Below are 11,229 nucleotides of genomic sequence, written 5' to 3' on the forward strand. Positions count from 1 at the left end.
TGCTTCGAGCTGGAGGGGAAAGACCTCATCCTCCATCCCTCCATCAGTCAACCTCTTCAGGGGCTGACTTGCAACACACCTGGAAATTAAACAGCTTACTACTGAACAACCAGTGGGTCAGAGATCAAATTAAAGAGGAAATCAAAACATTCTTGGAAACTAATGACAATAAAGACACAAATTATCAGAATTTATGGGACACAGCAAAAGCAGTACTCAGAGGAAAATTTATAGCTTTGCAAGCACATATCAGGAAGGAAGAAGCTTTCTGAATAGCTTAATGACACAGCTTATAAAACTAAAAAATGATCAATAAATAAAACCAAAAATAGGTAGGCAGAAGGAAATAACAAAGCTTAGAACAGAAATCAATGAAGTGGAAATTCAGAAAACAACCTGAAAGACCAATGAAAGCAAAAGTTGGTTCTTTGAAAAAATAAACAAGATTGATAAACCACTGGCAAAACTCACAAATAAATTGAGAGAGAAACTTGATAAACTGGATTAGAGATGAAAGGGGGAGATCACTACAGATATTGTTCATCAGAGACTACTTTGAAAAACTCTTATGTCACAAAACATAAAAACCTGGCAGAAATGAACAAATTCTTGGACTCTTAGAACATTCCATGACTAAATAAGAATGAGGTAGCATATCTAAACAGCCCCATCACTATTGAGGAAATTAAAATAGTGATCAAAAATCTTCCCAAAAACAAAAGCCCAGGCCCAGATGGGTTCTCTGATGAATTATTTTAAACCTTTCAAGAGGAACTTTAACCAATCCTTTTCAGGCACTTTCATAAAATTGAAGAAACAAGAACACTTCCAAATAGTTTCTATGAAGCTAACATCACCCTTATACCAAAACCGGACAGAGATGCTGCCAAAAAGGAAAATTACAGACCAATATCTCTGATGAACACAGTTGCAAAGATCCTCAACAAAATTCTGGCAAATAAAATTCAATGCATCATCAAGAAGGTCATCTACTATGACCAAGTAGGTTTTATCCCAGGAATGCAAGGATGGTTTAACATCTGTAAATCAATCAACATAATACACTATATCAACCAAAAGAAATTATATGATCATATTAATAGATGCAAAGAAAGTATTCAATAAATGTCCAACACCCATTCTTGGTAAAAAAAATCTCAGCATGGGAATGAAAGGAACTTTTCTCAGTATAGTCAAGGCCATCTACCACAAGCCAATGGAAAATATTATTATCAATAAAGATAAACTAAAAGCCTTTCCCCTAAAATTTGGTACAAGACAAGGCTGCTCTCTCTCACCACTCCTATTCAACATCATGCTGAAAGTACTCGCCATAGCGATTAGGGAAGAAAAAGATATCAAGGGCATCCAGATAGGTAAGAAAGAAGTCAAGCTCTCACGGTTTGCAGATGACATGATAATATATTTAGAAAACCCTGAAAACTCTGCCAAAAAGCTTTTAGAAACAATAGATTCATATAGCAAAATGGCAGGCTACAAAATTAACACGCAAAAGTCAATGGCCTTCTTATACACTAATGATAGAGAAGAAATGGACATTAAAAAAACAATCCCGGGCCTGGAGAGATAGCACAGCGGTGTTTGCCTTGCAAGCAGCCAATCCAGGACCAAAGGTGGTTGGTTGGAATCCCGGTGTCCCATATGGTCCCCCGTGCCTGCCAGGAGCTATTTCTGAGCAGACAGCCAGGAGTAACCCCTGAGCACAGCCGGGTATGACCCAAAAACCAAATTATTTAAAAAAAAAAAAAAAAACAATCCCATTTACATTAGTGTTCCACAAACTCAGATATCTTGTGGTCAACTTAACTAAAGAGGTGAAGGACCTTATACAAAGAAAACCACAAAAGCCTGCTTCAAGAAATGAGAGGACACAGGAAATGGAGACACATACCCTGCTCATGGATTGGCAGGATTAATATAATTAAAATGGCAATAATCCCCAAAGCATTATACAAATTTAATGCAATCCCTCTAAATATACCCATGACATTTTTTAAAGAAGTGAATGAAACACTTCTGAAATTCATTTGGAACAATAAACACCCACAAATAGTTAAAGCAATACATGGGTAAAAGTATATGGGAGGCATTACTTTCCCCAATTTTAAACTGTACTACAAAGCAATTGTTATCAAAACAGCATGGTATTGGAATAAAGATCCTCAGATCTTTATTATTATATATTTTATTTATTTATATTTTATTATATACTTATTTTATTTATTTTTATTTATTCATTTATATTTATATTTATAAATAGTTATATATTTATATATACATATATTTTATATAATATATATTTATTTATATATTTATAAATATTTATATTTACTTTATTATATAGTATCTTTATTTATATCCTCAGATCAGTGGAATAGACTTGAGTATTCAGAGAATGTTCCCCAGGCATACAATCAACTAATATTTGATTAAGGGGCAAGAAATTCTAAATGGAGCAAGGAAAGTCTCTTCAACAAGTTGTGTTGGCACAACTGGCCAGCCACTTGCAAAAAAGCGAACTCAGACCCCCATCTAATACCATGTACAAAGATCAAATCCAAATGGATTGAAGATCTTGATATCAAGCCTGAACCATAAGGTATATAGAACTACATGTAGGTAAAACACTTAATGATATTGAGATTAAAGATATCTTCAAGGAGGAAACAGCACTCTCCAAACAAGTGGAAGCAGAAATAAACAGATGGGACTATATTAAGCTGAGAAGTTTCTGCACCTCAAGGGAAATAGTGCCTAGGATTCAAAAGCCACCACAGAATGGGAAAGACTATTCACCCCAATACCCATCAGACAAGGGAGTAATATAAAAAATGTACAAGGTACTGACAGAACTTAGTAATAAAACATATAACCCCATCAAAAAATGGGAAGAAGAAATGAACAGATTTTCCTCAAAGAAGAAATACAATAGGCCAAAAGATACATGAAAAAATGCTCTACATCACTAATCATCAGGGAGATGTAATTCAAAACTACAATGAGGTACCATCTTACATCACAGAGACTGGCACACATCACAAAGAACAAGAAAAATCAATACTGGTGGGGATGTGGAGAGAAAGGAACTCTTACTGCTGGTGGGAATGCCGTCTATGGAAAACTATATGAAGATTCCTCAAAACACTGGAAATTGAACTCCCATATGATCCAGCTATTCCACTCCTAGGGATATATCCTAGGACTAAAACACGCAATACAAAAATCCCTTCCTCACACCTATATTCATTGCAGCACTATTTACAATAGCCAAACTCTGGAAACAACCAAGATGCCCTTCAACAGATGAATGGCTGAAGAAACTGTGGTACATATACACAATGGAATATTATGCAGCTGTCAGGAAAGGTGAAGTCATGAATTTTACCTATACATGGATGTGTCAAGTCATGCAGCTAAGATGTCTTCATTATAGGGGAAGCTAGCCCACCATACATGTCTATTGGCTTTCCTGGTGCAGTGAGCTGATATTTTCCCCTAGAAATTTTTAGCCAGCAGGCCCGTTGGTGGACATTAATCATACCCCCTATGTGGATTACTGGCTATATTTCTGAAATACATGACATAGTGGTAACATTAAATCTCTCTTCTTATCATTTGGCTTTGTCTCCCTTGCAAAACTACAGGCCAAAATTCGGCCTCAGTCAATATGCACTCAGGCAAATTTTCAGTACCAAAAGCCGCTAAAGTTCCCCGCTGGCAAAGTATATTTGCAACTCAGAGGTGAGTCCAGCCAGCTACCTGCAACCTGTTTTCCTGGGTTCAGCTTCTGGGTGGTAAACAACAGCTTCTGTCTTTCTTGCATTTTACTATTTGGGCAGGCTGCAAAATTGTAGCAAACAAGTTTTTCTTCATTTGTTATAAGAAGCTTCTTTCTTTTTTTTTTTTTTTTTTTTGGTTTTTGGGTCACACCCGGCAGTGCTCAGGGGTTATTCCTGGCTCCAGACTCAGAAATTGCTCCTGGCAGGCACGGGGGACCATATGGGACGCCGGGATTCGAACCGATGACCTCCTGCATGAAAGGCAAACACCTTACCTCCATGCTATCTCTCCGGCCCCAAGAAGCTTCTTTCTAAACCAGAACATCCCCTTCTCATTAGTCTTACCTTGCTACCTCGAGATTCTTTCCACCTGTATCAGCTAGTTTTTTGATATGTATATTCTAGGGCCTGGTACCCTTGTGCTGTTCCTCCTAAGATTCTCCGCCTTTTGTTATCACGGAAATACCTTGCTTGAAATACGCCAGCTTGAAAAGTAAAATTGTCTCACATCTATGGAAGACGGGGATCCCCATACAAGTTATTTTGCGTGGTTTCATTATTTCATATTCAGCTGCTCGTGTTACCCATTTTTCCTCTCGTGAAGGATTTGCTCCCCACTAGAGATGCTGAGATGCAAGACACCTGCAGCATGGATGTACATGGAATCCATTATGCTGAGTGAAATCAGTCAGAGGGCAAGAAATAGACACAGAATAGTCTCACTCGTCTATGGGTTTTAAGAAAAATTAAAGACATTACTGTAATAAGACCCAGAGACAATAGAGTTAAGGGCTGGAAGGATCAGCTCACAATTTGAAGCTCACCACAAAGAGTGGTGAACTCTGTGAGGGAAATAACTACACTAACAACTAGCAAGACAATGTTAAAGAATGAGAGAAGTAGAATGCCTGTCACGAATACAGGCAGGGGTGGGGAAAGTGGGGAAATGTTGCACTGGTGAAGGGGGGTATTCTGTTTATAACTGAAACCCAACTACAAAGATGCTTGTAATCATGGTACTTAAATAAAGATTTATATATTAAAAAAAAATAAAGAGCACCACAACCAGGTGTGTGTGTTTAGCCCCTGGTCATTGAAAGACCACTGAAAGAATGTCAAAAGAGGAAGGAGGAGAGGGGTGGGAGGGAATAAAATAAAAGTCGAAATGTTAAAGCCACTGGTCTGCCTAACTGCCAGTTCCAGAACCGATATGCAGGAGAGGATGAAGAATACTGATTCAATAGTGGTAAACTTTCAGTATAACACAATTATTCAACACACACACATGCAGGTAAGAAGCAATCCCTGTACAACAACAAAAGAATGAATAAAAAATCTGTTCATACATACCACTGGAATATTACTCAGGATTATTTAAAAAGAATTTTTTTTGGGGGGGGCGGATAAATAGCACAGTGGTAGGGCATTTGTCTTGCACATAGCCGATCCAGGACAGATGGTGGTTCAAATCCCAGCATCCCATATGGTCCCCAGTCCCTGCTAGGAGTGAAGAGTCTGAGTGCAGAGCCAGGAGTGACGATTGAATGCTGCTGATGTGACCCAAAAACCAAAAAAATGAAAGGGGAAAAAAAAAGAATTTTTCTTGATACATGGGTGGCTCTTGAAGACATTATACTAATGAAACAAGCCAATTAAAACTGTTATTCCACATGCAAGAAGTCCTTCAAAATAGTTGAGCTCAGGGTCAGAGAGATAGCATGGAGGTAGGGCATTTGCCTTGTATGCAGAAGGACAGTGGTTCAAATCCTGGCATCCCATATGGTCCCCTGAGCCTGCCAGGAGCGATTTCTGAGCATAGAGGCAGGAGTAACCCCTGAGCACTGCCGGGTGTGACCCCCACCTTCCCCCCAAAAAAGATAAAATAATTGTTGAGCTCAAAGAGGGACAAGTTAAATAGTGTCCCGGGAATGGGGCAGAGTTTCAGCTTCCTTAGATGGGTTGCACAAAGTGACTAGTGCACTTGAAAATGGCTGAGATGCTCTCTGTATTTTACCAAACCATGAAAGACCATGTGAAAAACGAGAATTTTAAACTTAAGTGCTAATGGTGGCCCACTCGCTACACAGTGTTTGGGGTTACTCATGACTCTGCTTTAAGAAATCGCTCCTGGTAGGATCGGGGGACCATATGGGATGCCAGGTATCCAACCTGGGTCAGCCACATGCAAGGGAAGCGCCCTACCCGCTGTGCTATGCTCTCGCTCTGGTCCCATCCTCTCACCCTTTTTGACAGCAGCACTGGCTAAAATGGCCTCTGCCAAAATAATTGGGACACTCGGTCGCCCCTCACATACTTAACAAATGTTAGGTGCAGAGGGTTGGATTATCTTGCCCTGGTCTGTACTGGCATATACAGAACAGCAACTTTTATTTATTCATTTACCATATTTGCCAGCGTATAAAACGACCGGGCGTATAAGACGACCAGGCATATAAGACGACCCCCTAATTTTGCAGTTAAAACATAGGTTTAGGCCTATATTCGCTGTAGCAGACAGAATGTTCCTGTGCTGCAACTGTATGTACCACAGTGAGCCAATCACAACAAGGAAAGGTTCAAAGGTTATACTGTAATAGACTTCCTCTCTGACTCTAGCCAATCTGAGCAGGCTTTTGACAGTGTAGATTCGGGTCCAAAACATTGTCTAATTTGCATACATCAAAAGCCTGCTTGGTTTGGCTGAGTTAGAGAGGCGGTCCGAGCAGCCTTGCAGTGATTGGTCCCTAATCATAGGCACCTTTTCTGGCAATTCCCAGGTGGTGTCTGTTAATCTCCCCCACTACACGAACCAAACAACACCCCATCCTCGGACCCTAGCACTGAACCACCAACACGGTTAGCTGGGTTTTGCCAGAAGTGGCCCCCAGATCTCCTGAGTACTGTTTGGGAGCCCCCAAGAAAGAGATTTGGAAACTCTGCGGCCTGATTTTTTTTTTAACATTTTTGGGATATACTTGGCATATAAGATGACTCCCAATTTTCGGTTGACTTTTTGTTTCAAAAATCGTCTTATATACCTGAAAATATGGTATTTTGGTTTTGGGGCCACATACAGTGGTGCTCAGGGGTTAGTCCTAGCTCTGCCCTCAGAAATTACTCCTGGCCGGGCCCAGAGTGCAGCGGTAGGGCGTTTGCCTTGCACGCAGCTGACCCATGACAGACTTTGATTCGATCCCTTGAGTTCTATATGGTCCCCCAAGCCAGGAACAATTTCTGAGCTCATAGCCAGGAGTAAATCCTGAGCGTCTCTGGGAAATTACTCCTGGTAGTTTAGTGCTCAGAGGACCAGTAGGAATGCCATAGATTGAGGCTAGTTGGCTTACCCACTGTACTATATATTGTTCCAGTCTTAGAAGAGCAAATTTTAAACTATCAAAATCATGACCAGTTATCATTGCAAGTGGTGCCTATGGTAACAGGATTTTCAGTGCAAATCAAAGTGCAATAGACTAGAATGCTCACTCTTAGATGTTTCTGTGGTGATCACAGTCATGCTTTTTTTGGTTTTGTTTTTATTTTAGGCCACACCCAGTGATGCTCAGGGGTTACTCCTGGCTATCCACTCAGAAATTGCTCCTGACTTGGGGGACCATATGCGACACCAGATATTGAACCGTGGTTGGTTCTAGGTCAGTCACGTGCAACGCAAACGCCTTACTGCTGCGTCATCACTTCGACCCCATAGTCATGCTTTTTGAATACTAATGCCTATGATCAGAACACCAAGATATGCTATTTCCAAAGTCATACTCAAATGAATAACCTAACAGACATTTGCACAAAAATAAACAATTTTATTCACATTAGAATAGTGTTTGGGTAAACAGTTTTAAGGATACTTAATATAATCAAAAAATTTTGGGGGGTTTTTGGGCCACACCCAGTGACTCTCAGGGTTTACTCCTGGCTATGCACACAGAAATTGCTCCTGTCTTGGGGGACCATATGGGATGCCAGAAAACTGAACCCAAGTCTGTCCTGGGTCGTAGTGTGCAAGGCAAATGCCCTTCTGCTGAGCCACCGTTCCGGCCCCTGTAATCAATTTCTTGAACTCAAATTTGAATTTTAAAAAGAAACTATATTCAACCTTCAAATATTTTAGTTACAGGCCCTTGTACATAGCCTTCTTTGTGCACAGGTAAAATAATTTGTATTTGCTTAATTTCCCATTATTCTTCGGTTTCAACATGATTTTGTACCCTCAGTCATTTAATCTTGCACTCAGACTTTTTTGAGTTTTATTTTCTTTCTTTAAGGCTTCGATTATAGCTTCGAGCTAAAGGAGTATCTTTCCCAAGCTCGACAACCATTACCTCCTTAGAAAACTTCACTCCTTTGAAAGGCCTTTTTTCATCACCCTGTAAGAGAAAGGGAAAAATAGTATATATGATTGGTTCATGAATGTAACTAGTCCTGCTTGAAATAAATCTGCACATATATACATATATATATACATTATTAGTGAGGAAAATGCTTCTAAATAATATAGAAAAGTAGTGATGGGCCAGAGAGATAGCATGGAGGTAAGATTGCATGTAGAAGGACGGTGGTTCGATTCCCGGCATCTCATATGGTCCCCCAAGCCTGCTAGGCACGATTTCTGAGCATAGAGTCAGGAGTAACCCCTGAGTGCTGCCTGCTGTGACCCAAAAAACAAAAATCAAACAAACAAATAAAAGTAGTGATAACCCAGGGACTGGCATGATAGGGCAGCAGTAGGGCATTTGCCTTGCATGTGGCTGACCCAGGATGGACCTGGGTTCGATCCCAGGCATCTCATATGGCCCCCCAAGCCAGGAGCGATTTCTGAGTGTATAGCCAGGAATAATCCCTGAGTGTCACTGGGTGTGGCCCCAAACCCCCTGCAAAAAAAAAAAAAGTAAAAAAAAAAAAGAAAGAAAGAAAAGAAAAGTAGTGATAATAGTGTTCTATTTTTATACTCCTCTACTTATAGAAGTGTATAATGGTATATTTAAGTAGGATTTGATAACATGTATGAATTCCCTCTACCAAATAGTCAAACACAAAAACCAGCTAGACTCCATTCAGTTCTTCTTAGATTCAGATCCTGCTGTAGAAGGAGTAGGGGCACAGGGCTGGTTCTGAGTTGAGTTATAGTGGAGGAATGACCTTGAACAATTTATCTCCTTTTCACATGTACAGAGAGAGTTAGGTGATCTCAAAAGTCTCCTTCAGCAATAAAAATCCCATAATTGTAAGATAAGTAAAATACAGAGAAATTTAGAAGGTGCGAAGCAATAAGAAGCAAATGTATAATTTAGTATATGTAATCGGCTCAAAAATATGAACCAATAAGCTAACAAGGATAATTAAAAAAATATTAAGGAGGCCAGAGAGATAGCACAGCAGAAAGGCATTTGCCTTGCATGGAGCCAACCCAGGTGGTTCGATTTCTGGCATTCCATATGGTGCCCAAGCCTATCAGGAGCAATTTCTGAGAGCAGAGCCAGGAGTAACCCCTGAGCACCGCTGGGTGTGATCCAAAAACAACAAATTTTTTTTATTGAAACCATTGTCATTTACAAAATTGGGTTTTATAATTGGATTTCAGCCATAACAAGGATGATTTAAATGACTACTTACATAGCTGTGCTCAACCTGGGTACAAAGTTAGGCCATCCTTTATCTATCTAGTCCAATGCTATACCTCCTTTGATTTTTCTGTTTTGTGTTTGGATCACACCTGGTGGTGCTCAGGTCATACTCCTGGCTTTGCACTCAGGAATCCTTTCTAGTGGTTCAGGGAACCATATGTGGTGCCGAGTATTGATCCCAGATCAGCTCCATTCAAGGGGAATGCCTTGTCTGCTGTACTATCTCTCTGACCCCAATATACCTTATTTTCAGAAATTTTACACTGCACATCACCTCTCCTTTCTTCTCTCTGTGATTGTCTTCATTGTCATCCGAATTCTCTTTGTCTTCTACTACCTCTTCTTGGTTTCGCCTCTGGACAAGAATGCCAGGCCGTCTAGGCATGTTCAAGTCCATGATTTGTTTTACATTTATGAATTCTTCCCTAGAAAATCAATTAGCAGGATTTTTTTAAAAGTAAAAGTGAAAAAAAATAGCTTATTTATTTTTGGTTTGAGGTTCACACCTGGTAGAACTCAGGACTTCCTCCTGGCAGAATTTAGAGCCCTGTATGTGGTGCTGGGGATCAAACCTGGGTTGTCTATGTGCAATGCAAGTGCCCTGTCTGCTGGACATCACTCCAGCCCCAGTTTTTTGTTTGTTTTTAAGCCACACATTTTAGACATGATTATGTGCAAAAATTACTTTCTAGGGCCCGGAGAGATAGCACAGCGGCGTTTGCCTTGCAAGCAGCCGATCCAGGACCAAAGGTGGTTGGTTCGAATCCCGGTGTCCCATATGGTCCCCCGTGCCTGCCAGGAGCTATCTCTGAGCAGACAGCCAGGAGTAACCCCTGAGCACCGCCGGGTGTGACCCAAAAACCAAAAAAAAAAAAAATTACTTTCTAGGGGCTGGAGAGATAGCACAGTGGTAGGGCGTTTGCCTTAGACGCAGAAGGATGGTGGTTCAAATCCCGGCATCCCATATGATCCCCCCAGCCTGCCAGAAGCGATTACTGAGTATAGAGCCAGGAGTAACCCCTAACTGCTGCCGGGTGTGACCCCAAAACCAGAAAAAATAAATTACTTTCTAGCATATTCTATGACTTACCGTCCTTGGTTTTCTGGCAAATTAATCGCAGCTAAACAATCTTCACCTGTGCAAGGAATTGTTTGTGGCTTTTCTTCGGTTTTAAAACTGAAAACAAGCACACAAAAAAAAAAATTCACAAGAGAAGGTCTTGAGTTTAAGGCTTGACATGGAACTTTAATTTCAAACAGACAATTAGCATTTCTAAAACCCCAAAATGGAAAAAGGTAAGCAGTTATAGCATTATCTGCTCTGTTTCAAATTCATAGTATTGATGCAATTTCTAGATATTACTGCTAGTATGACTTGAAGTCTGATCCCCAGTTAGCAGCATGAATTTATACCATTTATATAGAAAAACCACCACCAAAAGGAAGATGCAAATGAGGCAAATGAGGAGGAGGATGAAGAAGGTAGCTGCTGTAGTTTCAAAGTTCAGAGGGTCAGTCTGAGGATTCATTCTGCTCAGCTCTCAGGTCATTCAAGAATTATTGTTTCCAGCCCACTTGAAATGTAGTTCTCTTGTTCTTTTAGTTTTCTAGAGACAGAAGAATAAGAGGCCATTTTCATTGTTGTCCTTTTGACAAGATTCATAAAAGATGTTCTGCTCGTTTCAGCGGACTTGGACTCACACTGGAGAATTTCTCTTCATAAATAGAGTGGTGATTAGGTGGCCAGAGGGGAACTGAGCTAGGACATGAGTGATGACTCAGCTCACCTCCCC

The 11,229-nt window shown here is 40.4% G+C and overlaps 1 protein-coding gene across 1 annotated transcript; it reads right to left on the reverse strand.

Annotated features, from left to right (window-relative positions):
* Nucleotides 1-8,059: 8,059 nt before the first annotated feature.
* C12H2orf74 (chromosome 12 C2orf74 homolog) lies at nt 8,060-10,965 on the reverse strand. Its single transcript, XM_049784585.1, has 4 exons — nt 10,850-10,965; nt 10,527-10,613; nt 9,679-9,861; nt 8,060-8,249 (listed from the first exon to the last, which is right to left on the reverse strand). The coding sequence occupies exons 1-4, from the start codon at nt 10,963-10,965 to the stop codon at nt 8,060-8,062; spliced, it is 576 nt and encodes a 191-aa protein (XP_049640542.1).
* Between the last annotated feature and the right edge of the window lie 264 nt (nt 10,966-11,229).

Source organism: Suncus etruscus, chromosome 12, assembly GCF_024139225.1.
Source record: "Suncus etruscus isolate mSunEtr1 chromosome 12, mSunEtr1.pri.cur, whole genome shotgun sequence".
Taxonomy (NCBI): Eukaryota; Metazoa; Chordata; class Mammalia; order Eulipotyphla; family Soricidae; genus Suncus; species Suncus etruscus.

Excerpts from the sequence above, each read along its gene's own strand:
- C12H2orf74 (XM_049784585.1), bottom strand. The coding sequence starts at position 10,965 with ATGAATCCTCAGACTGACCCTCTGAACTTTGAAACTACAGCAGCTACC. Across the intron at positions 9,862-10,526 it reads TTGCCAGAAAACCAAGGACG|GGAAGAATTCATAAATGTAA; the intron begins GTAAGTCATAGA and ends TTGATTTTCTAG. Across the intron at positions 8,250-9,678 it reads GTAAAATTTCTGAAAATAAG|ATTTATTTCAAGCAGGACTA; the intron begins GTATATTGGGGT and ends ATATATGTGCAG.